General features: G+C 33.7%; 1 protein-coding gene across 1 annotated transcript in view; it reads right to left on the bottom strand.

Moving 5' to 3' along the window:
- The window catches only part of LOC111413957 (PH domain leucine-rich repeat protein phosphatase), a 32,083-nt gene extending 12,981 nt beyond the window's left edge, over positions 1-19,102 (bottom strand). Inside the window, exons 1-4 of the mRNA XM_023045103.2 lie at positions 11,730-19,102; positions 11,136-11,458; positions 3,202-3,352; positions 2,869-2,982 (exon numbers count right to left, since the gene is read on the bottom strand). Coding sequence (XP_022900871.1) covers positions 2,869-2,982; positions 3,202-3,352; positions 11,136-11,458; positions 11,730-11,885 — 744 coding nt within the window. The 5' untranslated portion in view covers positions 11,886-19,102. The remainder of the gene's footprint in view (positions 1-2,868; positions 2,983-3,201; positions 3,353-11,135; positions 11,459-11,729) is intronic.
- Positions 19,103-27,935: the final 8,833 nt, after the last annotated feature.

Below are 27,935 nucleotides of genomic sequence, written 5' to 3' on the forward strand. Positions count from 1 at the left end.
TTCAAATTTCATATTGATCCGGCAACATTAGATAATAAAATTCATTTTAATGCTCTTATGAAAACAAACGAAGACATGGACAATGAAGTAGAAAAGTTCTTAAAAGACATACTTAAAAAACGCAGCTTGGGCCTCAACACCAATTTTAACACCAAAACTAATTCTAATATTTATCCTAAATTCATTAGAGACAAAATTGCAGAAAAACGGAAAGCAAGAAAGAAATGGCAAACCAATAGAATTCCTAGTGATAAAACTAAATTAAATAAAATAACAGCCGAATTAAGAGCATTAACAGATAGACACAAAGAAAATAATATTCAAAATTACTTAAAAGACCTTCGATGTACTGACGATGCCAGTAGTGATTATTCTCTGTGGAAGGCAACAAGAAAGCTTAAAGTTCCAAAAACACATACACCTCCAATTCGAAATAATAATGGAAATTGGGCTAAGTTAACTGAACATCTGAAAGAAACTTTTACATCAAACAGTCCAACAACTATGCTAAATAATGTCCCTAGCGTATTTCAAAGTGATCAGCAGAGTAATACACCATGTGTAAGAAGGAAAGCACTGTATTAGGAAATACATAAACTAAATATAAAGAAATCAGTGGGCTATGACCTAATTAATGGAGAACATTGAAACATCTACCAAAACGGGCAATTACAAAACTATTACACATAATTAATGCTGCTTTTAAACAGAAATACTTCCCAAGCATATGGAAAGTTGCTGAAATAATAATGATACCAAAACCTGGTAAACCTCCCACAGATGTTACATCTCATTACTACCCTTACTATTAAAACTGCTTGAAAAATTACTATTAAAAAGACTAAAACCTGACATAGAAGAAAAAGCCCTAATACCAACACATCAATTTGGGTTTCGGAATAAACATGCAACAATAGATCAAGTGCATAGAATAACGAATACTATCGAAATACCAATGGAAGAAAATAAAGTCTGCTCCGCCGTATGTTTGGATGTTGCACAAGCTTTCGACAAAGTCTGGTTAGATGGTTTAAATTACAAACTAGACCAAATACTACCATCAACGTATAGTCAACTATTAAAATCGTATCTTTCTGATCGATATTTTAGAGTAAAATACGAAAACGCTTATTCACCAATACATGAAATACGAGCCGGAGTTCCTCAAGGAAGTGTGCTTGGCCCAACATTGTACTTACTCTACACATTCGACCTTCCTCAGGTACCAGAAACTTTAACAGCTACATTCGCAGACGACACAGCGATCTTGGCTGTTGCAGAAAATGAAGTAGTTGCAGCAAATAAGTTACAATTGGCATTAAATTTAATAGAAAACTGGACCAAACGATGGCTAATAAAACTAAATACAAATAAATCGACATACATAAACATTACTTAAAAGAAAGTAAACTATGTTCCAGTACACATAAATGATAATGCAGTTCCTTACGCCGACACCGCAAAATATCTTGGTATGACGCTGGATGCCAAACTCAAATGGAAAGCTCACGTCAAAAAAAAAAACGTGAGGAACTTGATATCAAATTTAGACACCTATATTGGCTTATTGGCAGAAAATCAACGCTATCACTAAGAAACAAGTTGTTAATATACAAGCAAGTATTAAAACCAAAATGGACATACGGAATCCAACTGTGGGGTTGTACCTGCAAGACAAATGCAAGTCTGATTCAAAGGTTCCAGAACAAAGTACTAAGGTGCATAATGAATGCACCCTGGTATATAAGAAACACCGACCTCCATCGCGACTTGAGAGTAGCATCGGTGTCATCAGAAATTGCATCATTCGCATCTAAACATGAGAAGAAAATGCACGATCATCCCAACATCAAGGCCATCCAGCTTCTCGACAACGAGGATGTCCTACGTCGTCTTCAGAGGATGAAGCCGTTCGATTTAGATAGACTAGTGCCCTAGTCTATTCAAACGCGAGCAATAGTGCGGAATTATAACAAAAACAATAATACCCAATACGTGTGTTCCGCGTATCGCAGTGTGCGCGTTTTTGTGTTTTGGTCTTAAAACGGTAAAAATATGACAATATTTATCTATATTATGGGTAAAGCAGACTGGACCACTGGGAAAAGCTGCAAAACATTATCTAGTTTAATTTAGTGTTAAAAATAAGTAACTAATTAGTATGTATTTACTAGGTGTTATACAATTGTGCTATGCATAATATAGAAAAAAAAAATGTTGATCCGGCAAGTACTTTTGGAGATATTAAGCCGGTTCCATACTAAATGTACACTTTGTTTATAATATAAGGTACCCAAGACGCAATATACCAGAAAATGATGCTCACACATCAGAGAAGAAATATGCATATTTTTGGAGAAACATTTTCTGGAAAAGGAAACCGGATGAATTATTAAAACAATCACATACATGCAGAAGAATATATCTGAAAGCATTGGCAATATATTTGAGGAGTCCTTACCTCGAGAATGGAGTGCACATGACAAATTTACTAAAACATTGATAAAAGTTTATTTCTTTATACGTATTCGCGTACAATTTTAAGCATTTAACCTATTTGAAATTTTTTTTTAGAATATGTACATAATCTATTTTAGTTTCTACACTTTGTTAATAACATATAGAAAAATATGAAAAAAATGGTTCTTATTTGAATTTTTTATTACTAATGATATGAGAAAATTATTATAATCTTATTGGTCAATATGATGCCAATTTTCGACACCCTCAAAATTGTTAATTCGCGTTGGGTTGTCCGCCTTGATAAATTAATATTATGAGCAACTTTCTTATATCACTAATATTAAAAAAGTTATTACGTTAAATTTTGAAGATTATACATCATACAATAGATAAAAAATTACATACCCCATAATTTCCTAAAATTATATTTCCTTTTAAACGATTTCCTCTTAAATTTAAAGTTGTTAAAATATTTGTTTTTGACTGAAGTGAATTATCCGGTTTGATGTGATCTGTTTCCTTTAAATTAAAATCAAGTCATTAAAATTCGTAAGAAAACTAAACAAATATATTGAAAAATAGTTTTCATTGGGTAATACCACAAAGAGATCCATGAGAGTGAAGATACTATGTTGTGATTGGGTAAAATGGATAATTGTAGTTTCGAAATTCTTCAAATTATTTAGTTTGTTTAAGAAATGTTAAACAAATTGATATAATATTGTTATATGTACTTACGTTTAAAATGATCGCCCTCATATCTGCAAATTTATCCGGCGGTAAAGCCAATCTATTATTGGCGCATTTCAAAATTTTTAACAATCTCAAATCCCAAAGAGTTTCTGGCAAGACACTTATCACATTATGATCCAAAACCAATTCTTTCAAACTGTAATTTCAAAAGCAATGAATAAGAAACTTTAACCGTACCACGTAACACAACTTAGTACTACAAATTAAGCTACAGTTAGACGAAGAGAAGAAAAGGAAGAAGAATACGCTTCAAAGATTTCTGTAGAAACCGAAAGTAACGGCGGATGAACAAATAGGACGTGCGAAGGCCATCATCGATAAGTTTTCTTTTATCACTTCAAAAAATTTATCGATTTCAAGTAATCCAACGGTTTTAATTTTTGTGAATTATAAGGATATTTAGCGAGGAAAAGTTTTTTTATGTTCAAATGAGGATTATAGCTGAAGGTGTGACGTAGTACATTGCGCCGTGCCGTGGGTATTGGATGAACTGCTTTTAGTTCGTTGTTTGGAACCGTTTAATGTATTCTCGTCTCGAATGAGCAGGAAACCGTGAAGAAAATGAAGTGATGCCTTTTCCGTTTTTAAATGTTTTATGAAAGTACCAAGAAACAAAGATCTATTTCAAAAACGGTACTAAAACGGAATTACCAAAAATATAGTGTGTTTACTAATTTATATTTAATTTTGTCAGTAAATGGAAGATTACGATTTAACAGTATTTAAACCTTAAACATAAATATTTAACGACCTTTCGCATGGTTATGAGAAACAATAAGAAAGAATATAATATTAAAGATTAAGAAAAGATTCACGCCACTTCATTGGTTCGTCAATGAAAATTGGCTTTTTTTCACTATTACAAGTAACTTTAAATTAACAAAGAAGGTGTGAAAAATCCAAAATTTCCAAAAATAAAAAATTAATACGAATCATTACATTGAACGCAAGTGGACTAAACCAATCTGAGAACTAGAGGTATTCCTATTAGCTAGCCATATAGACATAGCGGTCATTTCAGAGTAGCACTTTTCCAATAAGAATTATATCAAATTACAAGGATATGATGTCTAGTAGACTACTCACACGAGTAAACAACCACGAGGAGGTACAGCCGTGATCATAAAACATAATATACTACACTTCCAAGAAGAGGAGATCAAAAAGCATGTAATCAAGCATACTATCAAGTGAGTAAAATAAAAGATTGCTTGTCTCATACAACAACAATACAAAGAATTGTTTGTAAAATTAGATCCAAGGTTCATCATTGAAGTAGATTTCAATGTCAGGCACCCAGCGTGGGGTTCGCTGTTGATAACATAAAATGTAAACTGTAATTATCATTCAGGTCGTATCGGGTGCTTTATTTTCAAGAACGTTTCGACAAGTCAAATCAAAACTGAGAGCCTACGTGAATTAACATCTCAAAATCATCAAAAATGCAATGAAACAAAATCTTACTGATAAATATACTGATAGTATATATACTGTTAGTTTAAACGCAACACTAAAAATAAAGATCATCTGAGGTTCAGGCTCGAAATCTTGTGGAACAAATTCGAACGCTCGAATGGAGGCTCCTTCTGTAGCCAAAGAAAAGTCACAACATGAAGTTAATTATCTCCTTGAAATTAGGGATATCATAGAAGAAATATAAAAATATATTAAAGAATTTAATCAGAGATGGTTCGATAAACATCTTTGTAATTTAAGTCAAAAAGCAGGTGAAGACTATTCACTATGAAAAGCAACTCGTAGATTCAAATGACCAACTGACGTCTGTGCAACGACGATTACACAAAACCAATGGGTCAGATGTACCGATGAAAAAACTGAATTATTTGCCCAAGATCTAAATTAATATATTTAATCGGAACAATACACAGTTTGTAGTGGGTATAACACTTGATTAATAGCCAGACATAACTATGAAGTTGATTTCACTAATTAATATGCTGGCCCTGGAAATCGATAACAACAGTAACCTTAACAAGGGTCCTCAAATTGATGTAATTTCACCTGGCTTATTAAAAGAACTGCAAAGAAAAACCATCACCATGTTGATCATGTTGTTTAATTCCTCCTTGAGACTGAAAGCATTTCCCGCAATGTTTTAAGACGACACTGATAATGATGATTATACAGGTCTATCTCGTCGTTACCTGCAATCTCCATATTATTTGAAAAATTACTGTTAAAATGTCTTAAACCACTCATCAACACACTAGATTTCCAGTTTAGATTTCAAAATCACACGTGGTCATAAATCAAGTGCATAGAATGACAACCACTATTGAGCATGCATTTGATGAGCAAAAATGTTGTCCTGAAGTTTTTGTAGATGCTTTACAGGCGTTGAACAGGGAGTTTAAAATGTCACATGAATGTTGAGCATGCCCCAACATTGAAACCGATCTTGGCTGAAGTTCCATGAAGCGGTGTTAGGACCGATCCTTTATCTACTGTATACTTCAGATATTTCAGTTTCAAAAGATGCTAAACTTGGAACATTCGCCGATGATAATGTTAATATGCTACAAAAATTATCTCAAATGAAGGCTATTGAAAAGCTTTAATCATACATCTTAACAGCTTTAAAATCTGTCCGCGCCATTTTTGCGTTGCGGCAAATAATCAGCAACCTAACAGAGTCTCTGGAGATTCTCTAACAGATTCTTTAAACAGAATCAGAAAAATATCTCGATTTTCACTTTGATGACAGACTAAACTGAAAACATCATGGTAGACAGAAACCCGATTAAGACTCAAAAGTAGACAAATCAAAAAGACTTGTTTATCAATTCATAATTAAGCCTACCTAAACTCACGGAATACAGATGGGTTGTACTAAGACAATCAAGAACTTCATGATAACCTCAAAATCAAATGGATAATATACGAAATAATCCAAAATTTAGTAGCGAAGTATGAAATAAGACTGCTATGACATCCCAATGTTGTAGCCATTCAACTCCTAAGCAATATCCAGGAACTCAGCAGTTTGAAGTCAACAAAACCTGACGAACAATTATATCGTCAAAACTATTATATTTAGTTAAAGTAAAATTTAATCTTGGCAAAATGCATATTGATGCACATAGCCCTAACCATGACCAATAGGGGCGATATTTAAAAAAAAACGACAAAAAATACAATACGAGGATTTCCACGGAAAATATCAAAACATTAGTAATGTTTAGAGAGTCTCAAAGATGCACGCTAGAGCTGTAAACACAAGCATTAAAAATCACAGGGTGTCTTAGACAACCATTTTAAAGAAACAAATATATGCAAGTAGAGTAAAGTCAAAATATACAAGGCGATAGTTTGACCAGTACGAACCTAAGAAACGGAGACCACTGTAGAAACACAGAGAACAAAGCAGAAAATAAGAATGGTAGAGATGAATAAACAAGGCAGATGTTCCAAGAAAAGGAAGCGGGAATGGAGTCAACCTGTGGACAGAATGGTGGAAATTGAACCCCTTCGTGGTATATCGTGTATAAAACAAAGTTGGTAAGAATATATCTCCTTGAGAGACTTCAGCCCTTATAACTCTATTACTTAAAACTGACTTAATAATTTTTAAGCAAACGGTACGTTCTTGAAGATATGAGATGTAATAGAGATAGATGTAATAGTTTAGATTTCAAGCCTTCTAACCACATGGAATCAAAAGTTTTGGCAACATCTGTTGTGTGTTGCTTATTTTCTAATCTAACTGATAAGTCCTTAAATGACCTGGTTGAAATCCAAATTGCGTTGTTGCTGTGTTAACATTCACAGTTTCGGAAGGTATATGTGGGGCGAAAGTTGACTCGAGGTAATAAGCAAAGGCTAGGGTTTTTTCTTCATCAGATCTCTTCGTATTTTTGCAATATTTTCTTGGTAGTTACCCACAATTTGATGGGATTCCACAGCTCTTGTGGCGATTTATTTATTTATCTTATGTGAGTACATAAACAGGTCGAACCAAATAACACTCTACCACAAACAACCAATTGTGTACAAATAAAATTACAGTTCACAATAATAATAATGAAATAATATTAATGGTACAAAAGTGAATCGAAAGGAAAAAACTTAAGACTAAGTCTAGGTGATATAAATATATCACATATCAAATGAACGCTCGAGGCAAAACACCAACTGCAGCAAAGAGCAATTTTTTAAATCCATAGAAAGAGTACTGAAACAGATCTATGTTAACACGATTTGCGGATCTTGCCATTCTCAAAGAGTTTTGATAAGCATTGGTTCTACGAGTAGCTGTCATAAATAGAAAGTCAAAGCGAACTAATCTCGGAGGAACATGAACACATATAGAACCGACAAGAATTGGAGAATCACACTTGTTGTTCAAAAGTTTATACAAATATAACATATAATAACAATAATAAAAAATGCCTTTACTAATAAGTCGCAAAAACGAAAAAAAAAACAATAATACATTCTTAGAAAATAGACTTATTTTCTGGACGAAGTTCAGTTTGGTTATTAATCAACTACTCTTCCACTTAATCCAGAATATATAGAAAATATATATATGAAATAAAAATGAAAATATTTATAATAATACCAACAAATGTAAAATGAAGAAAAAAACAAAATAACAAAATACGACGACATGCCAGTATGAAGCGGTGCATTAGTATCTCAGAATATAAAAAAAAAATTATGATGACTTAAGCAAGAGGGAGGATTTTACACCTCAATCTCATAAGGTGCACTGGTAGATCATTGTACGTTTTGGCTATCTGCTAGGAAAAGGATGCGAGGCGCGACGTGGTACCGTCAATACATATTTCCTTCTTACATTAATATTATGGGCATCGCTTTTGAAAGAAGGCGTTGCAGCAAGTAAGGAGGCCGTTGACTTTTAATAATTTTATAATATTGGATGTGAAGGTTAAATTATTTTTTTGTACTATATCGATGTTATTTATTTATTTATTTTCTTCTACATGTTTCGAGAAAACTGGGCCTTCACACAATCCTCCATTATCAAAAATAAACACGCCACAACAACGAGAAGATATCAAAAGTTATATAAATAATCAATAATCATCAATAATATCAAATAACGAAAACAGAACATGGTGAAGTTTTTATTCATAAATTTGACGATCTCTTCCTGATGATGAGGGCCCAGTTTCCTCGAAACATGTAGAAGAAAATAAATAAATAAATAACATCGATATAGTACAAAAAAATAATTTAACCTTCATATCCAATATCACACGATGTTAAGAAGACAAATAAACGCAAGTTGCATGCAGTTTACGTCTGTTCTTCATGTTCAACCACGCAGTCTCTGCCAACTTATGACTAATCTGGTCATATTTACGAATTCCGTAAATAAACCTTAGACAACCGTTCTGGAGGTTCTGGATACAACGCCCACTCGCCCCTGTTAAATTTGGACCATAAACAACGTCGCAGTAATTTAATTTGCTTACAACCAAGCTATCACAAAACATAATTTTTAATTTCTTATTTAAGACAAGAGATGGAGGGTGCCATACCCACCCCTCAAATACCTGGCCACATGCTCTTCAAACCTCAACTGATGATCCAATGTAACTCCTAAAATTTGTATATCATCAGAAACAGTAAGAGGTTCGCCATCCACCACTAATTGACCGGAAATAAAAGGTTTAATTGCTCTCCTTGTGACACTACCGCAAAACAGTAGAACAGAGGATGGATTAAGCACAAGCTCATGGCGTTTCGCAACATCAGAAAATAATGGTACATCTGAGTTAAATGTTATGCAGGCATTATCCCAATTATTTGGATTAAAATTTAGCAGAAGCTGTGTATCATCTGCTTACAAATGAGTCGGCGAATGCTCAAGAATTTGGTTAAAATCAGATGTATAAATAGAGAACAATAGTGGCCCCAAAATGGACCCCTGAGGGACTCCACGAGTAACAGTTTAAGTAACAACATGATTGATTGTATTAAACGTTTTGGTGAAGTCCAACGATAACAAAGTGCGGCTTTCCCGACCTCTCTAGAAGCAAATACCTCGTCTGTAAGGTTCAATAATGCTGTTGCGCAGCTGAAACCCTAACGAAACCCTCTCTGCTCTAAGTTGCCTTTCCAAGACTCTCTTTAAAATTTTTGACATTACTTGCAGGATACTGATCGGTCTAAAATCCCTTAGAAAATCCTTTAGGCAGGATACCTAAAGGTCGACACTTTAGGTAACGCAATTACTTCAGCCCTCTTCCAGGCATCCGGAAAAACTGATTGATGAATAGTAGCGTTTATTACGTGAGTAATATAAGGAATGAGAAAACACACGTCAATCATCCAGGCTGAGATACCATCAGAACCCACCACTGCAGTTTTAATGTTATTAATTATTATTGTGGGTTCGGTGACTAACTGATGTAAGCCAATAGAAGTGCAAATCAGTAAAGAAGTGTTGTTGCCCACGATAATTGTCGAATGAGATGTAACAATACTCTCACAAAGGGTATTCTCCAGTGTTTCGATAAAAACAAGAAGATTAAAATTAGGGGACCTATAAACCACTCCAAAAGTAATACCGACTTTTTTTCCTGCATCAACAGTAAAAAATAGTTGCTCAATAGAGCAGGAACTGTTTAGAAGCTGAAATCGTATTGAGTTTCTTATGTACACTGCCTCTCACGATCCCTACAAATCAGACTGCAAAAGCGACGTTGGCCGAGGGTTAACATACGAAAAGAAGTGCAAGTTGATTCGTAATCAATGTATTGAACGGAAAATTTAAAACAAAGGTATTTGTGGAATTTAGATTGAATACGCTCAATTCTAGATTTATGCGAGTAATGCTGAGGATTAAAACGACGCTGCAAAAGTTAAGTGTGCTGTTTAATGAATGGCAATTATTTAAAGCAAAAAGCATGTAGAGTGTTTAAGTCAGATTGGAGTCTAGAACAATCAAGAGGTGAGGTGATACGGAGAAAGAGGTTTAAATCGTCAGTATACATTAAACATTGGGCATAATTAACGACGTCAAATATATCTTTACATAAATATTAAACAGTAGAGGATCCAGATGGCTACCCTGGGGAACACCAGAAGGAACCGATACAGGATTAGAAAAAAAAAAACCATTAACCGAAACAATCTGTTTCCAACAAAAGTTTCCCCTGAACATCAAAATTAATTAGTTTAAACAGAAGTAAGTTGTGATTCACCCGGTCGAAAGCTTTGTTAAAATCCGTATAAACTGAATCAACTTGATAAGAATCATCAGAAGATAAGATATACTGGGTATATTTAAGCAAGTTACTCTCAACCGAGGGACCAGCAAAAAAACCATGTTGTCTACAATTGATTTTAGACTTCAGGGTAAAGAATGGACGTGTTTGAACCATTTTTTCAAATACTTTCCCAAATGTGAGTGAGCTGAGTGATGTGAGCTATTTCTAAAGTTTCAGTTTTAAAAGAAAATTTCGAGTTCGTTCCTCGTCCGATTGCTCCTTTTCCCTTTATTAAATCAAGTATATATTTAAGCGGTAAATTACAATTTGAATGAAGTAATTATGAATGAAGTGAAGACGTGTAATAAAGATGGAACACGCCGATGAATAATGATAGCCATTAAATGTGTTATGAAAATAAAGAGACGTATATAAAGAAATAATGATTCGAATCTAAATACAGATTAACTTTTATATTAATATTTAGGAAAAAATAAGAGAACTAACAAAACATATATCTAAAAAAATTCTTTACCTATATAATCGTGAACGAAAAACCCAAATTACGTAACATACTTCAAGAACCTACTCGAAATAAAAACTTTAAGTCGCAATTTAAAACGGTTACTCCACTAACCTATTGCTTCCAACTCAAAAAAGTTTTCTCTTTAACTAAGAAGAAAAATTGTAGATATTATTAAAAATAAATAAACTTACTTTATCAATCTGTTAATTTCTGGCGGCAAAACACGAATATTATTATCGGATAAATCCAACATAGTCAAAGACGTTAATTTCAAAACCATACTCGGAAACATTTGCATCCCATTCGATCGAAGACTCAAATTTTCCAAATCCATTAGGGTTTCTATTGAACTATCAGATAAAATAACATCTTCAAGGCAAAACGTTTCAATTTTATCATCATCACAATTGATTATTAAATTATTCTTCGGTTGTTGCTGTTGATGTATCGCGTTCAGGTTTAATCGCTTCGATGTTACATCTTTCGATTGATTTAATTTGAAAAGGTCAATGTTCTGAAATACAACACCAATAGAAACAGAACTACGTTTAATTTTCAAAATACAATTTTCTTGAAAATTATAAAAGATTTAAATGAATAAACAACTTTCACTTAATTTTTAAAAGAATAAAAATGAAAGTTCTCTTAGAAGAAGTGTTTAGAAAGATCGTATACGTAGAGAGCTTTATTGTTCTCTGTTTTTTTAAATCTTGATTGTTATCTCACTATCATTGTTACGTGAATACCAAAAAGAAAAAGTTAAGTTAAAAAGAATTTAAACTTACGTTATCTGGGATTCTGTTCTTCGTTTCTTGATAAGTTTCCAATGAATCCATTTCCATGTTGTTATCCGAATCCGAATTTAAATCGACGAAATTCGTAAAAATCCTCATCGTTTTCTTTGGTGTACCGCTCAGTAACATCACAGACGAAGAACACATCGCTAATAAAATATTCAATAAAGACTTTTTAAAAAATTTCACTTTTTCTTTTCGCTATTGAACACGTTTACTAGAATATTATGCAAAAATCACTTTAATGTTTAAAAAAAATGTTTGTTTCTTGTAAGCAATATTGATTGCATAAAAAATAGGAAATCCTAAAAGGTTATTTTAGTTGTTTACGTTAACACTGTCAATTCAGAAATGATCACAATAAGGTATTGTAATTCTAGTGTGCGGATACGGTTAGAGAATGTACGAAGAACCGGTGTCACGGAGTGACAATGCCGTGACAATACACGCTCTGGTGAGTTTGGTTCAGAGGCTGATCACGTACGGATTAAAATAGAAAAAAAAAGGTTAACAAGAGAAGAAGCAGAAAAAAGAACCCACAAAAACACTAAATATAAGAATACAATAATAATGTGACACCTATAAAACAACTTTATTGAGAAATAGAAAGTGATTATTCTGAAATTAGCAACCGATTTTGAATTTCAATTGAAAAATTAATCTATCTTATTGTTGCTGTCTCATTTGAAAATCCTTCTCTACAACCACCTTGGTTATTGGTAACATATGTCGATCTCACATGTGTTACCATTAACCCTTAGTAAAATATAATAAATGCAAAAGATGTCCAACAATTAAAAATTTACAAGCAGGGATGGCAAATATAAATCGACATTTCGAGAATATCAGTGTATTTCATAAGAACATCGACATAGTTATAATTTATTTGTCAAGTTTTGTCGCCATCTAGTAGAAGTAGTACTAACTTGGAATTTGAGTTAGGCATTTGTAACTTGTGTAGAAAACTGCAATTATATGGAATATGGTTTCCTTGGGTTTCCCACAGACAATTACAAGAATGTCATATGGTTCACGTGGTTCATCCATGTAAGAGTTTCGCTCAGCGATATATTTACTATTGTTTTCATGGTACTGGCATTGAGTATCATGGTCTTTTCAAAGAGTAAAATTTGGCAGTATTTTAACCAACCATCTCGCAACGTTGCTCGTCTCGCTTTTCTTTGAATTTGGCTTCACTGGTCCATTAAAACACGTTTGTTTGACAATTCAATATTTGCAAACTCCAGTGTGTTTACATTTACGTTCGTGAAGTAATCACAATTCAAAATTGTAACTTAATTTTAATGAAACTATTTATGAAATAATATAAGCCCCAGAGTAGCTTATCTCACACTCACAAGGAAGTGTGAGGAAAGCCGCAACATCCGAACAGTTGAATAAGGCAACCATAAAACTTCTTCATAAGAAAGGCGATATAACGCAAATACAAAATTATACACCAATCAAAAAGCTCGCTCTCTCAAATATACAAGCTATTTATGAGAATCATCATTAAGATATGATAGTGAAATTTGATCTCTATCGACCAGTCGAGCAAGCGGAATTCCGTAAAGTGTATGGTACTAATCTCCATACAACGAAAATTCTCATCGAAAAATGTATGGAATACAACAAGCCCCTAGTTCTCGTCTTTGTGGACATGGTTTGCCATCTCAGTATGTTTAAGCCCTCGCTGATTGTAGAATTGACTACCGCTACGTTGGTATTATCAAGAATCTATAGAAGAACGCGAATGCTGCCATTAAACTCCATGAGGACACCACCAACTTTAAGCGAAGTGTAACTTATTAAAATACATGTTCAAACGAACTAATATTGAGAAAATTGCTTACTTCCGCTTTGCCGATGATGATGGTTTTAATTGCGGATAACTTTAATGAAGCAATAGAAATGTTACTCGGAATTAATCTCAAAGGTGGATCAATCTCGGAAATATAAGGAACATGACTAATTTGGTTATCAATTGAAGTCTAAACCTTGAAATTCGTCTGGGGAGAGACAACCGATCCTACGAAAGGTAAAAGAATACGGTTAACCTGGACAGCCTTTGGATGATCATACCGATAGGGGACAGGGAGGGCAAACACAGAATTGACGAAATGAAGCAGTCACTACCATCACAAAAATAACAAGTCTCAAATGGAACTGAGCTTATTATTATATCTATCATGACATGGATATACATATGTATATGAACTGACGGCAAATAATCAATTCACTCCCCCATTAGTGATGGCATCTTATGTGTGGAAGGTGCATTTAAGATTGTTGTGGTGTCAAACGCTATAGCATTTGAATGTTTGATTACTTAACAGACTGGGACAGAGCGAATGGTGGGATAGGGAATGCAGAGAAGCCAAGAGAGAGGATAGAACGAAATTGAGACAGTGCCAGAGAGGGGAGGTAGAGATAGATAGATATATAGAGGCCAGCAGAAAATACAAAGAAGAATGCAAGCAAAATAAGAGGGAGCTGAAGGAAAGGGAGGCTGACAAGATTAAGGAGGTAAAAGAGGAAAATGAGGTATAGAGATACTTAAAGAGGATGAGGAAGGGAAGAGAGGAAATCAGCAGAGATATATAAATGACTGAATGGACAACCTACTTCATAGGATTGTTGGGAGGGGTGGAAGAGAGAAGACTGTGAGAGGGAGAGCGAGGGGTGCAAGGAGGAGAAGAGATAACACTGGAAGAAATGCAAGCAGTGTTGAGGGGACTAAAGACGAGAAGGGCGCCAGGAGAGGATGAGATCCAGAATGAGGCATGGTTGGAGGCGACGGAGACAGTGAAGAATTCAACTGCGAAATAAAGTGCGAGTGTGCGGAACCATTCAAAAAAATAGTGGTCTTCCTCCATCTCTACAAACATTACGACTTTCAAGACGTCAACACGGATTTCGTAGGAATTGTCAAGTATCTATAATCATAAAGTATGCAAAAGAGATGTAAATATTATATCTGCACAATTGACGGAATCCACAATTAGAAGTAAAAGATCAAATGCTCCAATACAAAAGCTTAATTACATCATAGATTATAACAGATATATGAAGGGCTTAGATCGCGCAGATCAATATCTAGCATACTATTCCATTTTCAGAAAAACAAAAAAATTGACTAAAAGGGTTGCAATATTTTTTATAAACTGTGCGCTGTTTAATTCATTTAAAGCATACACAGTTTTAAACGGAAAAAATATTACCTACAAAAATTTCTTGCACAAGGTGGCAGTTTCGTGGATGCAAGATGATGAAACTAATTGTATGGAACAAGATGACAATATACCTAATTCTGCACCCACAAAGACAGCAGACAATCCCGGAAGACCCTCGAAGTTCGGAAAACATAATAATAATAATAATAATTCACTTTATTGCCCAACAAAGATCAATTACAGGACAATATTACAAGAAAAAGAAAATAAGAAATAACACATGCCATAAAACAAATATAATTCACATAAACACTCTTACACTATTATTGATTGTTAGTTAGTTTACACATCCTCTGTACCGGGGAGTTGGCTAAAACATTGGATCTGCAATTCCTCAAATAAAACTGATTTGTACTACGTGTTGTACGAGTAGGCACCGCGAAAATGATCCGCGACAACAACCAACCACAATCCAATTCACCTTGCACTAACTTCTGCAAAAACTTGATGCACTGGTCATCTCTTCTTACGTCTAGTGCAGAAAAGTTGTGACGCCGCAGCAGGGATGCGTAATCCATTCCACGATCCGGGTATGATCCGTCCAAGCGTAGAGACAAATATTTGAGAAATCTCCTCTGAATTCTCTCCAATATAAGTCTATGACACACATAATGTGGCGACCAAATTACAGAGCCATATTCCAATTTGGACAATACAAAGGTCGAAAATAGGGTCTTGTACACACCGATATCAGAAAAGGCACGCGAGGTGCGCAAAACGAAACCAAGCATCCTCGCTGCAGAAGATGCAATATTTTCGATGTGAGGTACAAAAGACAATTTGCGGTCAAAAGTTACTCCCAGATCCTTGATTGTAGATAGTTTCTCAAGAAGAACACCTTCTATATAATAAGAAGATGGAAGAGGAGACAGCTTGCGTGTAAAACTAACCGCACCGCACTTATTGGCATTAATCTTTAGCTGATAACGGTTACACCATTCCACCAAGACGTCCAAATCCGACTGAAGACTGACAACATCACGGTCCGCAAAAATAGGTCGGAATAGTTTCAGATCATCCGCATAAGCTAGTACGCTTGATGAAAATTTGTCTAGAAGGTCAATCAAAAAGATAACAAATAGTAGGGGGCCTAGATTTGAGCCCTGAGGAACACCAGACCTAGCCGTAAACTCCATAGACGCATAACCGTTGTAGTACACATAATTTATACGATCCGATAGGTAAGAGGCAAAGCACTAAGTTTATACAAGAGGACGTCATGATGAATCATGTCGAATGCTTTAGAAAAATCAGTGTATACCACATCTACCTGACCGCCCCTATCCAAAGATTCACAAATTACCTCAGTAACCACCGCGAGGTTGGCAATGGTCGAACGACGCTTGATAAACCCATGTTGATATGGTGACACAAATGACTGAACCTGTGGATAAATCATCTTGTAAATAATCTGTTCAAATACCTTAGCGAAATTGGACAATAATGATATTGGTCGATAATCAGTAATGTTGGTACGTTCGCCATGCTTGAATACAGGAACAATGCGTGAGCGCTTCCAAAGTTTAGGAAACGAGCAAGTGCTTAAGGATAGGTTAATTATTAAATGAAGCGGAACTGCAAAAACTGCACAGCAATCACGAATGAAAAATGCAGGAAGATCATCATCACCAGCAGTAAATTTATTAGGTAACCTTTTTAGGAAATGAAGAACCTCTTCTTCGGTGACATCGGCAACAAATACTGGAGGATACGTAGAGTGTACATCAACCATGTTATAAGCAGAGACACCAGAATATACTCCAGAGAATTGATCTGCAAAAGCATTAACTATTTTTTCAGGATCAGTGTAGGTGGACTTACCACGCATCATTTTCCAGGAAGTCGAGAGGTCGTTGTTTTCTGTCTTATATAATTCCAAAAGTTACTGGGATCAGAACTAAGCGATTGTTCAGCACTAATAGTAAAGGATGTATACGCATCAGAGATTTTCTGTTTAGTCAAACATCTCAGTCTTTTATATTCAGCTGAATAGAAAGCACTATTGCTTCTCCTCCACTTCCTCCTATAATACTCTTTCAACTTTAATAGCCGCTTAATTTCTGGGGTGTACCAAATAGGGTATGAGGATCCACGACTCAATCTCTTAGGAACAAATAAATCCAAAATCTCATACAACTTTTTATAAAAAGCTCGCAAAGCATCATCCGCAATAACCTCCACATTTAGAAAAGACCAATCCGTGTAAAGTAGTTTATCATACATGCCAGGAAAGTTGGCCCTTCGAAAATTATATCGACCACCCAAAGACGGAAAGTTCGGCAAACCATCATTTCGTCAGTAAATTCATTGTAATATCTATCTTTTCCACATTTGGTTGACATACCAGGTGCCTTAATATATTCAGGCAAATTAAAATCACCAAGGATAAGGACAGGATAATTCAAAACTTTATGTTCTAGGGCGTCCAAGAAACATAGTAAATCAGGTTGCGGATTATCAGGAGGTATGTACAACACCACGATATATAAGGTCACAGACCATAAAGAGTACTTGCAAATCAACACATAGACAAGTGGTACTATAGCCTGAATGTCTATAGAATCAACCAGCTCAACATCATGATGACTAGCTACAGCAAGCAGAACTCCACCACCTCTGTTATGTCCAACCAAATCAAACTTACGATCAGCTCGTACGACTCTGTACTTATCCACGAATAATTCATTAGATCCAAGATCCGAATTTAAATTAGTTTCTGATAGAGCAATCAAATCATAGGTACAATCAGAACAATTAACATAAAATTCACGCGTTTTTGTACGAAGACCATTAACATTTTGATAGTATACATTAACAGATACATTTTGTTGGGCAAAATCAGTTTTCCGAAGCCTTGACAATTGAGGGAATGCCACGGATGTACTTTAGTATCAAATCCTTTTCACCAGACTCAGTTCTTGTTTTTAATTCAGTCCTCGCCCTCCTATAAAGATCAACCTGGAAAGGAGTACGATCATTCGAGACAGAGATGTTCTTAAATTCATTATGGGATTTCAAATTCCGCATATTACGAAAAATAAGCTTAAAAGAATTAAGATCTGATAATTTTACTCGTATAGGCCTAGATCTCGCGGTGTTAGAAGCGTCAAATTTACCACAGCGAAAAGGCTGAATAATAGGTTCAGTAACCCCCAAATGCGTAAATAGTTTGCTTAGAAAGGCAACATCCGCATCACCTTGTTCTTTTCGTGATAAACCGTGGGATTCTGGAATATTATAAATCATCAGATTATTCTTTCTACGCTCGCGTTCCATCGTGTATAATTTTTTCGGAATCAAAATCAGTTAAAGAATGTGAAGATGGCGGAGTAACATTTGATTTCAGAGCAGCAATATCCTTCTGGAGAGAGGGTACAACGGCTGTCAGACTGTTTAAGTCATTCCCCAATGAAACGCACGAGACGCATGAGAAAGAGAAACCCTTCCCCGCATGAACCTTGCGCGCCTCAGCCGCAGAGACATCGACACAACTAATATTAAATATCTTCTTACAGATGCAGCACCTCACAGTGCGATGTTGTTCGCACTGGCGATTACAACAGGCACATTTATCCATCAGGCGTATGTCCACGACGATCTAAAAATAATAGTTATTTATCTACGACTGCTTGGATAAGTCATCATTACCGCACTCATTGGAGGTGATTTGAGTTACGTAATGAAGTTCATTACCGCACTGGTTTCATTACGTAACGCATTTTTAGCCTAATCAGAACAGACTTAATTTATTGAAATGAGCAACAATACAAAAGAAAAAGTGCTATCTACTTACAGAGAAACAATACTATTTATTATAAATATTAATTGTTATGTTTTTACATTTCAAAACACTTATTCCAGATGAGTAAACATGTTGTTGAACTGACAATTCAAAATTGTCAACAATCATTTCAAAATATTTTTATAAAAGTCAAATAGACTTTTTTAAAGAAATTGAATTTTTAGTAATTTTTAGCAGTCGTAGATAAAATGCTGTATATCACACGTGGGCTAGAGCATAATTACAGTACTCGTGTGATTACACGACTCGGTCTACGACTTCGTCGTGCAATTCTCCACACTCGTACTGTAATTATGTTTCTAGCCCACTTGTAATATAAATAACTATTATAAAATATATAATTATATAAATAACTATTATATTCTAGCCCACGTATGATATACAACATTTTATCTACGACTACTAAAAATTACTTAAAAATCAATTTCTTTAAAAAAGTCTATTTTGAATTAATTATTAATGTCAGTTTCAATAACATGTTTACTCATCTTGAATAAGTGTTTCGAAGTGTAAAAACATAACAATTAATGTTTATAATAAGTAGTATTGTTTCTCTTTAAATATAGCACTTTTTCTTTTGTATTGTTGCTCGTTTCAATAAATTAAGTCTGTTCTGATTGGGCTAAAAATGCGTTACGTAATGAAACCAGTGCGGTAATGAACTTCATTACGTAACTCCAATCACCTCAAATGAGTGTGGTAATGATGACTTATCCAAGTCGTAGATACATATAATTTATTATTAATAACATGAAAATAAAACATTTTATTAAATCTAATTATCCTATAATATGTGTATCCTATAATAACAGAAAGCGGACAATTCCGTCTGATTCTACGAAACACACAGATACTCCAGTGCAATGGTCTAGCTAGACCGAAATAAATAAATAAATAAACTAAAATACAATGACTCGAATGGATATGAATTGATAATTGCATAGTTACTTCCAAATATTTTTGACAGTTTGGTTTATCTTTGTTTAACACATTAAAATTGATTTCGACAACATTTACAAAGGGAAAGGATCACTTCCTCTAGACAATTTCAAAAATTTTGTGTAATTGATATTACCTATATATTTCAGAGACATCCCGAAATATTATTTTAGCTTTTAAAAGGTAAATATTGTGTACATATTTATGTGCCAAGATCTGCACTATTTTCTTTTTCAGATTCAAGAGACTACTTAATAATTTTATTGTTGTATGCGATACTGCACCCAAGTCAGACAAACAGGACTCACAAACCAATAATTTTGGACTCGCAAGACGATTTTGTGTTGCATGTAAAAACTACAAACGATGTCTTGCCAAAGATAGAAGCGGTAAGAGCTAATTGCAGAGACAAGGAAAACAAAGTAAAACCACGAATTCTTGTAGTAGTGGTCGATAAAATTAAACTTGAAGATATTTATGTGTATAGCGACTCTATAAGATACAAATTCAATTCATTTAGAGAGTTTGTTGACGGTACTATAAAATTAATACATAAGTTTAACTTAGAATTTTCACAAATTAGCAAATTAGTTGGTTGTTTTTATCACAATATTTTTTTGGGATTTCGGATGAAAGTATTAATATTGTTGATTAGTTGGTCAACATAACATTCAAACTACCAATTATTTTTTTACTTTCATAACAACGTTGGGTTGTTTTGTATGCAAATGTTTTTTTTTGTAATACTATTAATAGTTTTTTAAATATTATAATAAATATTTTTGTGAAACTTTAAATATTGTTTATTATTGGTAGTGCGTAGTGCAACACGGATGGAGAAGTGTGAGCTGTTGTGGTCGATTCGAGATTTCATCCGTTCTTCCTTTTGGTTCCCTTTGGAAAGGGGCAGACGTTTCACCAAGATCTTTCTTCTCCAGTCTACCGACAGAAGGAGAACACATTGTTTATTATTATTTCCATTATTTACCTATATTTGTTACTAATAACAAGGTAAGTAAAAGTTGCAGGTTATTAAAATAACAATATAATTTTTATTTTTAATAGTAAAAACATGTTATAATGACCAATTTTTACTTTAAAATAAAAGGACACTTATTTGGGTTAAAAAAACGAAACAAATTAAGTAAAGGAAATGTTTATTTAAACTAAAATACCGTTCTTTTAATAATAAAGTTGAATCCATTTTCTGTTAACATTTATACATTATACAGTATTGGGCTACCCAAAATCCACATTCGGGCATAAAGTTGCGCACCCAATATCGCATTGCATCACACTTAATGTCACATAGTGACACTTTAACGCATCACTACAAGAACGACGTTGACGCAACAACAAAAGATTGAAGCTACGACATGCAGACTCGTAATCACCATATTCCATGTTAGTCCTGTAGCTGAGGAGCTTCAAAAATTTTTTTTGAATTCCTTCTATTCTACTTATATAAAGTTAATATTGGGAGTTCCAAACTGAGCTACAAAAATTTAGACGCTGGCGCTTTGAACATATGCAAAATATAATACTTTAATTACTTTGATGTCTATAAAATTATCTGTTGTTCTAAGCACAAAGCCAAGCATACGCCAAGCTTTGGAAACCACCAAAAAATCCATAAGTTTTTGGTCAAATGTCACACCAAGATCTCTAATATGAGATACTCTCGACATGGTTGCGCTCCCAAGACCATAGTCGTATTTAATTAAGTGCAGCTGTCTTGTGAAAGAAATTATATAACATTTGTTCAAATTGAGCGTAACGAGGTTCGAGTCGTAGTACTGTTGCAAAGCGTCAACGTCACGTTGCAACCCCGAGCAATCCAGAGCATACATCAGCATACATTAAGCAGTGAGAATGTTTCAAAACAGCAAATATATCGTTAATGTAAATATTAAACAAAAGGGGTCCCACCTGCGGTACACTCGAAGACACTGAAAAAGAACTAGATTTATGTCCTTTGATTAACACTATCTGAGTTTTTTCGCGTATATAGGAGGCTAACCATCTGACCAAGTAGCCATTGATACCAAACTGTTGAAGTTTTGAAATTAACAGATTATGGTAAACTCGGTCGGACGCCTTGCCGAAGTCTGTGTAAATAGTGTCTACTTCGATAGATTCGTAAAATAGAACGTAATATGTAATATGTACAAGTTGCTCTCGACCGAGCGACCCGCGAGAAACCATGTTGTCTGAAGTCGATTTGGTTTTTGACCATGAAAACTACTCTTTTGTATATAAGTTTTTCAAATAATTTGCTAAACATCGATAATAATGATTTAGGTCTATATGATCGCCGGACTTAGATATTGGAAGAACGTGTGCCTACTTCCAGATACGCGGAAAAATTCCAGACTAAAGTGATTAATTATAGAGCAGCATTAGCGGAAGTGATAATGAGATAAAAGAGTTCTTAATAATAATTGCGGGTATTCCATCTGCCCCAGGCGCCTTCTTAGCACTCAATGCTTCCTGAACCTCTGACTGCTCAAAATACACCGCACCGGTAGAAAAACTATTAGAAAAGGACAGAGCAGCAGTTCCAGGCTGTACAGTATTGAAAACTGAGTTGAAGTAAGTTGCAAACAGTGAACATACACCATGAGATCTGGAGGCAACCGTACTGTTATACGAAACATCGCAACCACGTTTCCTCTACTTAACAAATGGGCAAAAAAATCTAGGGTTGGAAGAAATATTAGATTCAGAACGCTGAACATAACGCTTGTAATCGCGATCGATTAGAAACTTTGCCCTACCTCTCAGCATGGAAAAGGTAAGGTAATCAACATGATAACGGTAACGTTTCCATCTCCTATGCGTCCTCCTCTTTTCATTGATTATTTTTATGGTAGATGATGAAACCATAAAGGGTATTCTCTTTCATATTTCCGAAACATAGAAACAAATTGTTCAATGGCGTCATTATTGCTCAGCGCCTTCCTCCAGTCTATCATCGGAAGGTGAGTATTAAGTAAATCAAAATTAGTTCTATGATAATTGTAGAAGACGAAAATTCAATAGTTGTGTGAGCTATGTCCTCAGTAACTAAAGGGCAATTACTTAACATTATATCGGTTACGGTATGAAAATTTGTAAGAACTAGATCCAAAGTATTTCGAAAAGCATTGGTATGATAATTGAATTAGGGATTGAGCATCAAGAAGTCCAGTGAGCGAATACTGTCGTTTTCTGAACAGAATGACACGCACCGACATCTCACACCCATTTTAGCTCAGGTAGATTGAAATCTCCGCATATAAGAAACTTAACGTTAGGAAATCTTTGAAGTAAGATAAGGAGTTGATCGATAAACGAGTATAGTGCAGAGCTATCTTGGGGTCGAATGTAAATGCTGCAAATGTGAAGAGACGAATTATCAAAACGAAGTGTCAAGCTCGCCGGATCAGTCTCGACAAACCAATCGGAATGACTGGTTGCGGGTATATTAGAAGAAACATCGATGAAATTCATTCCGATCATTGTTGGCTATCGCATCCGTAAACATTGAAATTACTGGGAAAAACTTCGAAAAGAATGCAGCCACGTCTCATTGTCAGTCAAACAAATAACATTATAGTGAGAGTTTAAGAGGTTATTATACAAAGTATCTAGTTTGGTTCGTAGACCGAACCATAATAATGTTACTCAATTCCAACAAGATGGCGCGCCACAATACTTCAACAAGCATTACTAAATCACTGTTTGACACTTAGAAAATTGAAAGAGTTATCCATGTTGCAAGATTAATAATCAAATAAAACCATGTAAAAACTTCTAACTTGCATTTATTTATATAAAGTCGTACTAGTTTCGGATTACCCCATCATCAGCGACAACTATAAAGATTACAAATCATAAGATAACAAATATGTAAGGTGGTAAATATAACAGAGTAAAGTTAACTCGAAAAAATTTAAAAGGATTAATGTAATAGATTTATTATTTAAAGTGTAAAAATTAGAAATTAGAAGTTGTGTTAAAGTGCAAAACTAGAAGTTCAAAAATATGTTAACAATAAAAACAAAAAATCTTAAATGAGCCTTAAATTAACTTTATAATAAAAAAATTTATAAAAAAATATAAACGAATTTTATTTTTATTTTTATATTTTTTAAACGAAATCTAGATTTTAAGGCAAGAAATACTCGATAAGAACATCATATAAAAAAATCTAACCACGAGGAAAACGAGGAAAAGTGAAAAATCCATAAATCAAAAATAATTTGAAAAATACTTACAGCCAATGAAGCTATAATAGGTGTAGACTGGAAATCGGAAAAGAATAAAGCATTTTGTTATCTGATGGATACACAAAATGAAGATAAAAGATGAAAAATGGCGACGTTAAAAAGTATGGAATCTAAAGAAAAATGAAAATATAAAAATTTTAAAAAAAAACCATGCAAAAAGTATTAAAAGGGCAATAATATAAGAAATTAAAAAGTAATTAATGAAAATGAACTTACGAAAATTTAAGAGGATGCGTTGGTGGGATGAGATGAGGCGAGACTGAATAAATCAGGTCAGAACAATTGTTAAACTGGATAAGAGAGATATAAATACAATTAGAGAGAAAGGGAAAAATCGGTTCATGAAAGAAATTAAATTTGAAAAAGATAAAAGGAAAATATGAAGATAAATTTAATTTTTAAAAAAGGGAAAAAAAATTCGTAAATTTAAGGTATTTGAAAATAGGTTTGTATAAATTTTGAATTTGATCATTAAGCGAAGCAAAGTTATTATTGTTATTATGTTTATGGATTTCAGACAATTCCAATAGATCAAGTCTATAACCTTTTTGGCATTTATGAATAAGTGAACTATTATCAAAATTAATGTTATGCCCCGTTTCAACTCTATGTTTGTAAATATTAGATTGAATTTTAGTTTTGTGTTCATTAATTCTGTTTTCCAGTCTACGGCCTGTTTGACCAATATAAATACCGTTACAATTAGAGCATCCAATCGAATACACCCTATTTTCTTTAAGAATATCATATTGTCTGCAATGATAATTAGATAAAAGTTTAAGTAAAGAATTATTGTTGGAAAAAGCTAAGGTTATATTAAACTTTTTAAAAATATGTTTAGACTCCATAGTAATATGATTAAAAGAGATAGGTTTATAAATAGAAATGTTATGAGTTTTAGTGAATAAGGGATCTTTTTGTTGTTGTATTCTGTTATGAAGTTTATTTATGACATTAGGAGGAAAACCAAAATGAAAAGCTAAGTTATGGATGTAGTTAAATTCTTTTATTCTGTTGCTCTCAGATAAAGGTAATTAAGAGCTCTATTAATCAAAAATCTGAAATTAGCTAATTTATGTGACATAGGGTGGGAAGAATCGTAAGGAATTGTGGTTGGAATAACTGTTGGCTTCCTAAAAATGTCATAAGTAACAGATTCGGAGTTATCTCTGGTAATTGTAAGATCAAGAAAGTTGAGAGTTTTATTTTTTTCAATTTCAAGTGTGAAGTTAAGTTTAGGAAATAAGTCATTCAAATAATTGTGAAAATCATTCAACTCGGCAGTACTCCCTTCCCAAACACAGAAGACATCATCAACGTATCTTATCCATTTATGAATATGGTTTTTAAAGAAATTATTGTTGTTAATTATACAGGGTGTTCATTTCAAAACTCTGCACCTCAATTTCTGTAAATCCGGAAGATTAAAAAGAAAATCGCTGAAATAGGTAAAGAATAAAACCAAGGGGGACAACTTTTTATGCAAAAATTGACTCACTCACTTCAACCCCCCGCCGCCAGAAACCAACCCCTTAAAAATCTTAAATGGAAAGGGGTGTCAAGTGACACCTCATTTTAAAGGTCTTTTAAGGTACTACATGTTAGTATTTATTTTTTTTAAATTGATCGATTCGTTTTCGAAATTTCCCGCTTTAATTAATATTAAAAACTTTAATCACCTTCTTAAAAGCAAGAATAAGTAATCTTTTATTATTAATTTATAAAATTAAATTACCATGTTCGTTTTTACAACGACCATTAAACCTTTATTATTTCGGAGCAATCGGAAATATTTAAGAAAACTAGATGAATTAAACTAAATTTTATTGAAAGTATTTTACATTAAACCTGTATGAAAATTACTGTTGACTCGAATGGCCAATAAAAGGAAAAAAAGAGACGAAATTGTTCTCTTTCTATAAACGAGTTATAGGCAGGCTCACAGTGCGAGAAAAGAATAAAATAAAAGTGCAATTCTAAACATAACTTTATTTGGTTATTACTTAAACAACTTTGTGTTATCCACTTAACAAAGTTTTTTAAATAAAACAGCAATAATGGTTTACAGTTTGCAGGAGTATTAATGTATGGATCCCAAAATGAATGTGCTCGACGGACTGCCGCAGTTTTTAATGAAAGGCATCCAGATCACGAAGAAATTCACTCAGACTGGGTCCGTTGCCAACATAAAACATAATGAGTCGAGAGTTTTGAATGAAACCGCTCCACTGGAAGTGTTGGGTCATTTCGGTATCAACCCCAATACTTCATTGCGTCAGGTATCTCGTGCAACTGGTATATCCTTGGGTTCTGTTCATAAAGTTATAAAACTTCACAAATTTCATCCTTATAAATTGAATATACATCAAGAGCTAACTGAAGACGATTTTGACAGGAGAATACAGTTTTGTGAAGAAGTGACCACTATTATTAATAACAACGTTTTTGTGAAAAATATCTGCTTTAGTGATGAATGCACTTTTTCTTTAAATGGATTTGTAAATAAACATAACTGCAGATATTGGAGTAATGAAAACCCTCATCTGACTGTAGAAGGGCATACACAATATCCTGAAAAAGTTAATGTCCAGTGTTTATCGATGGAAATTTAAACGGCGAAGTGTACTTGGATATGTTAGAAAATACTATCAATCCACTAATTACGGAAGCTCTCGAGAATCAGTTGGATAGAGAAGAAAATTACTTGATGAGAATGAATTACATTTTCAACAAGACGGAGCTCCTCCTCACTATGTTCTCCCAGTACGACAGTGGTTAGATAATACGTTTCCAAACAGATGGATCACCAGATTTGACGCCATTAGACTTTTTTTATGGGGTCATTTAAAGTCTGTTGTATTTACCCCTCAACCTCAAAATTTAGAAGAACTTCGTCAGAGAATTACTGCAGCTTGCCGTGGAATTCAAAGGGAAGTTTTTGAAAATGTGCGCCGTAGTTTTGAACAACGGTTGTACCATTGTTTAGCTAATAACGGACAACACTTTGAACAATTATTAAGTTGATTTTCTCTGCAAAAAGTTTTTGTACATAATTAAATAACTGAAAATAAAATAGAACGTTTCAAGCAGTTAAAAGTTGTTTAAGTAATAACTAAATAAACCTAAAAGAAAAGAAAAATGAAACAGAAATCTTTTTTCTAAATATCTCTGACAGACGCCAGGCAAGCTAGCGAACGTAGATATATCATTGTCAAAATAACCTAAATATCAAAGATTTCGGATTGCTCCGAAATCATAAAGGTTTAATGGTCGTTGTAAAAACGAACATGGTAATTTAATTTTGTAAATTAATAATAAAAGATTAATTATTCTTGCTTTTAAGAAGGTGATTAAAGTTTTTAATATTAATTAAAGCGGGAAATACAAAACAAAGATTTTCGCAAACATTTCGAAAACGAATCGATCAATTTAAAAAAAAATAAATACTAACATTTAGTACCTTAAAAGACCTTTAAAATGAGGTATCACTTGATACCCCTTTCCATTTAAGATTTTTAAGGGGTTGGTTTCTGGCGGCGGGGGGTGGAAGTGAGTGAGTCAATTTTTGCATAAAAAGTTGTCCCCCTTGGTTTTATTCTTTACCTATTTCAGCGATTTTCTTTTTAAACTTCCGGATTTACAGAAATTGAGGTGGAAAGTTTTGAAATGAACACCCTGTATATTTATTTTCAATGTGATCAAGGAAGATGTCTGAAAGAAGACCGGATAAAGGCATGCCCATCGGAAGCCCTTCACTAATATGATAAAATTCGTTGTTAAAAGAACAATAGTTTTGAGAAACGACATGTTTAAGTAATTTATTTAACTGTTCTATAGTATTATTATTATTGAAAAATTCTTTAAAAATATCAGAAACGAGATTCAAAGTAAAATCTATTGGAATATTGGAATACAAATTTGTTACATCAAAAGATATTAAGGTTTTATTTTT

This window comes from Onthophagus taurus, chromosome 6, assembly GCF_036711975.1.
Source record: "Onthophagus taurus isolate NC chromosome 6, IU_Otau_3.0, whole genome shotgun sequence".
Classification (NCBI taxonomy): Eukaryota; Metazoa; Arthropoda; class Insecta; order Coleoptera; family Scarabaeidae; genus Onthophagus; species Onthophagus taurus.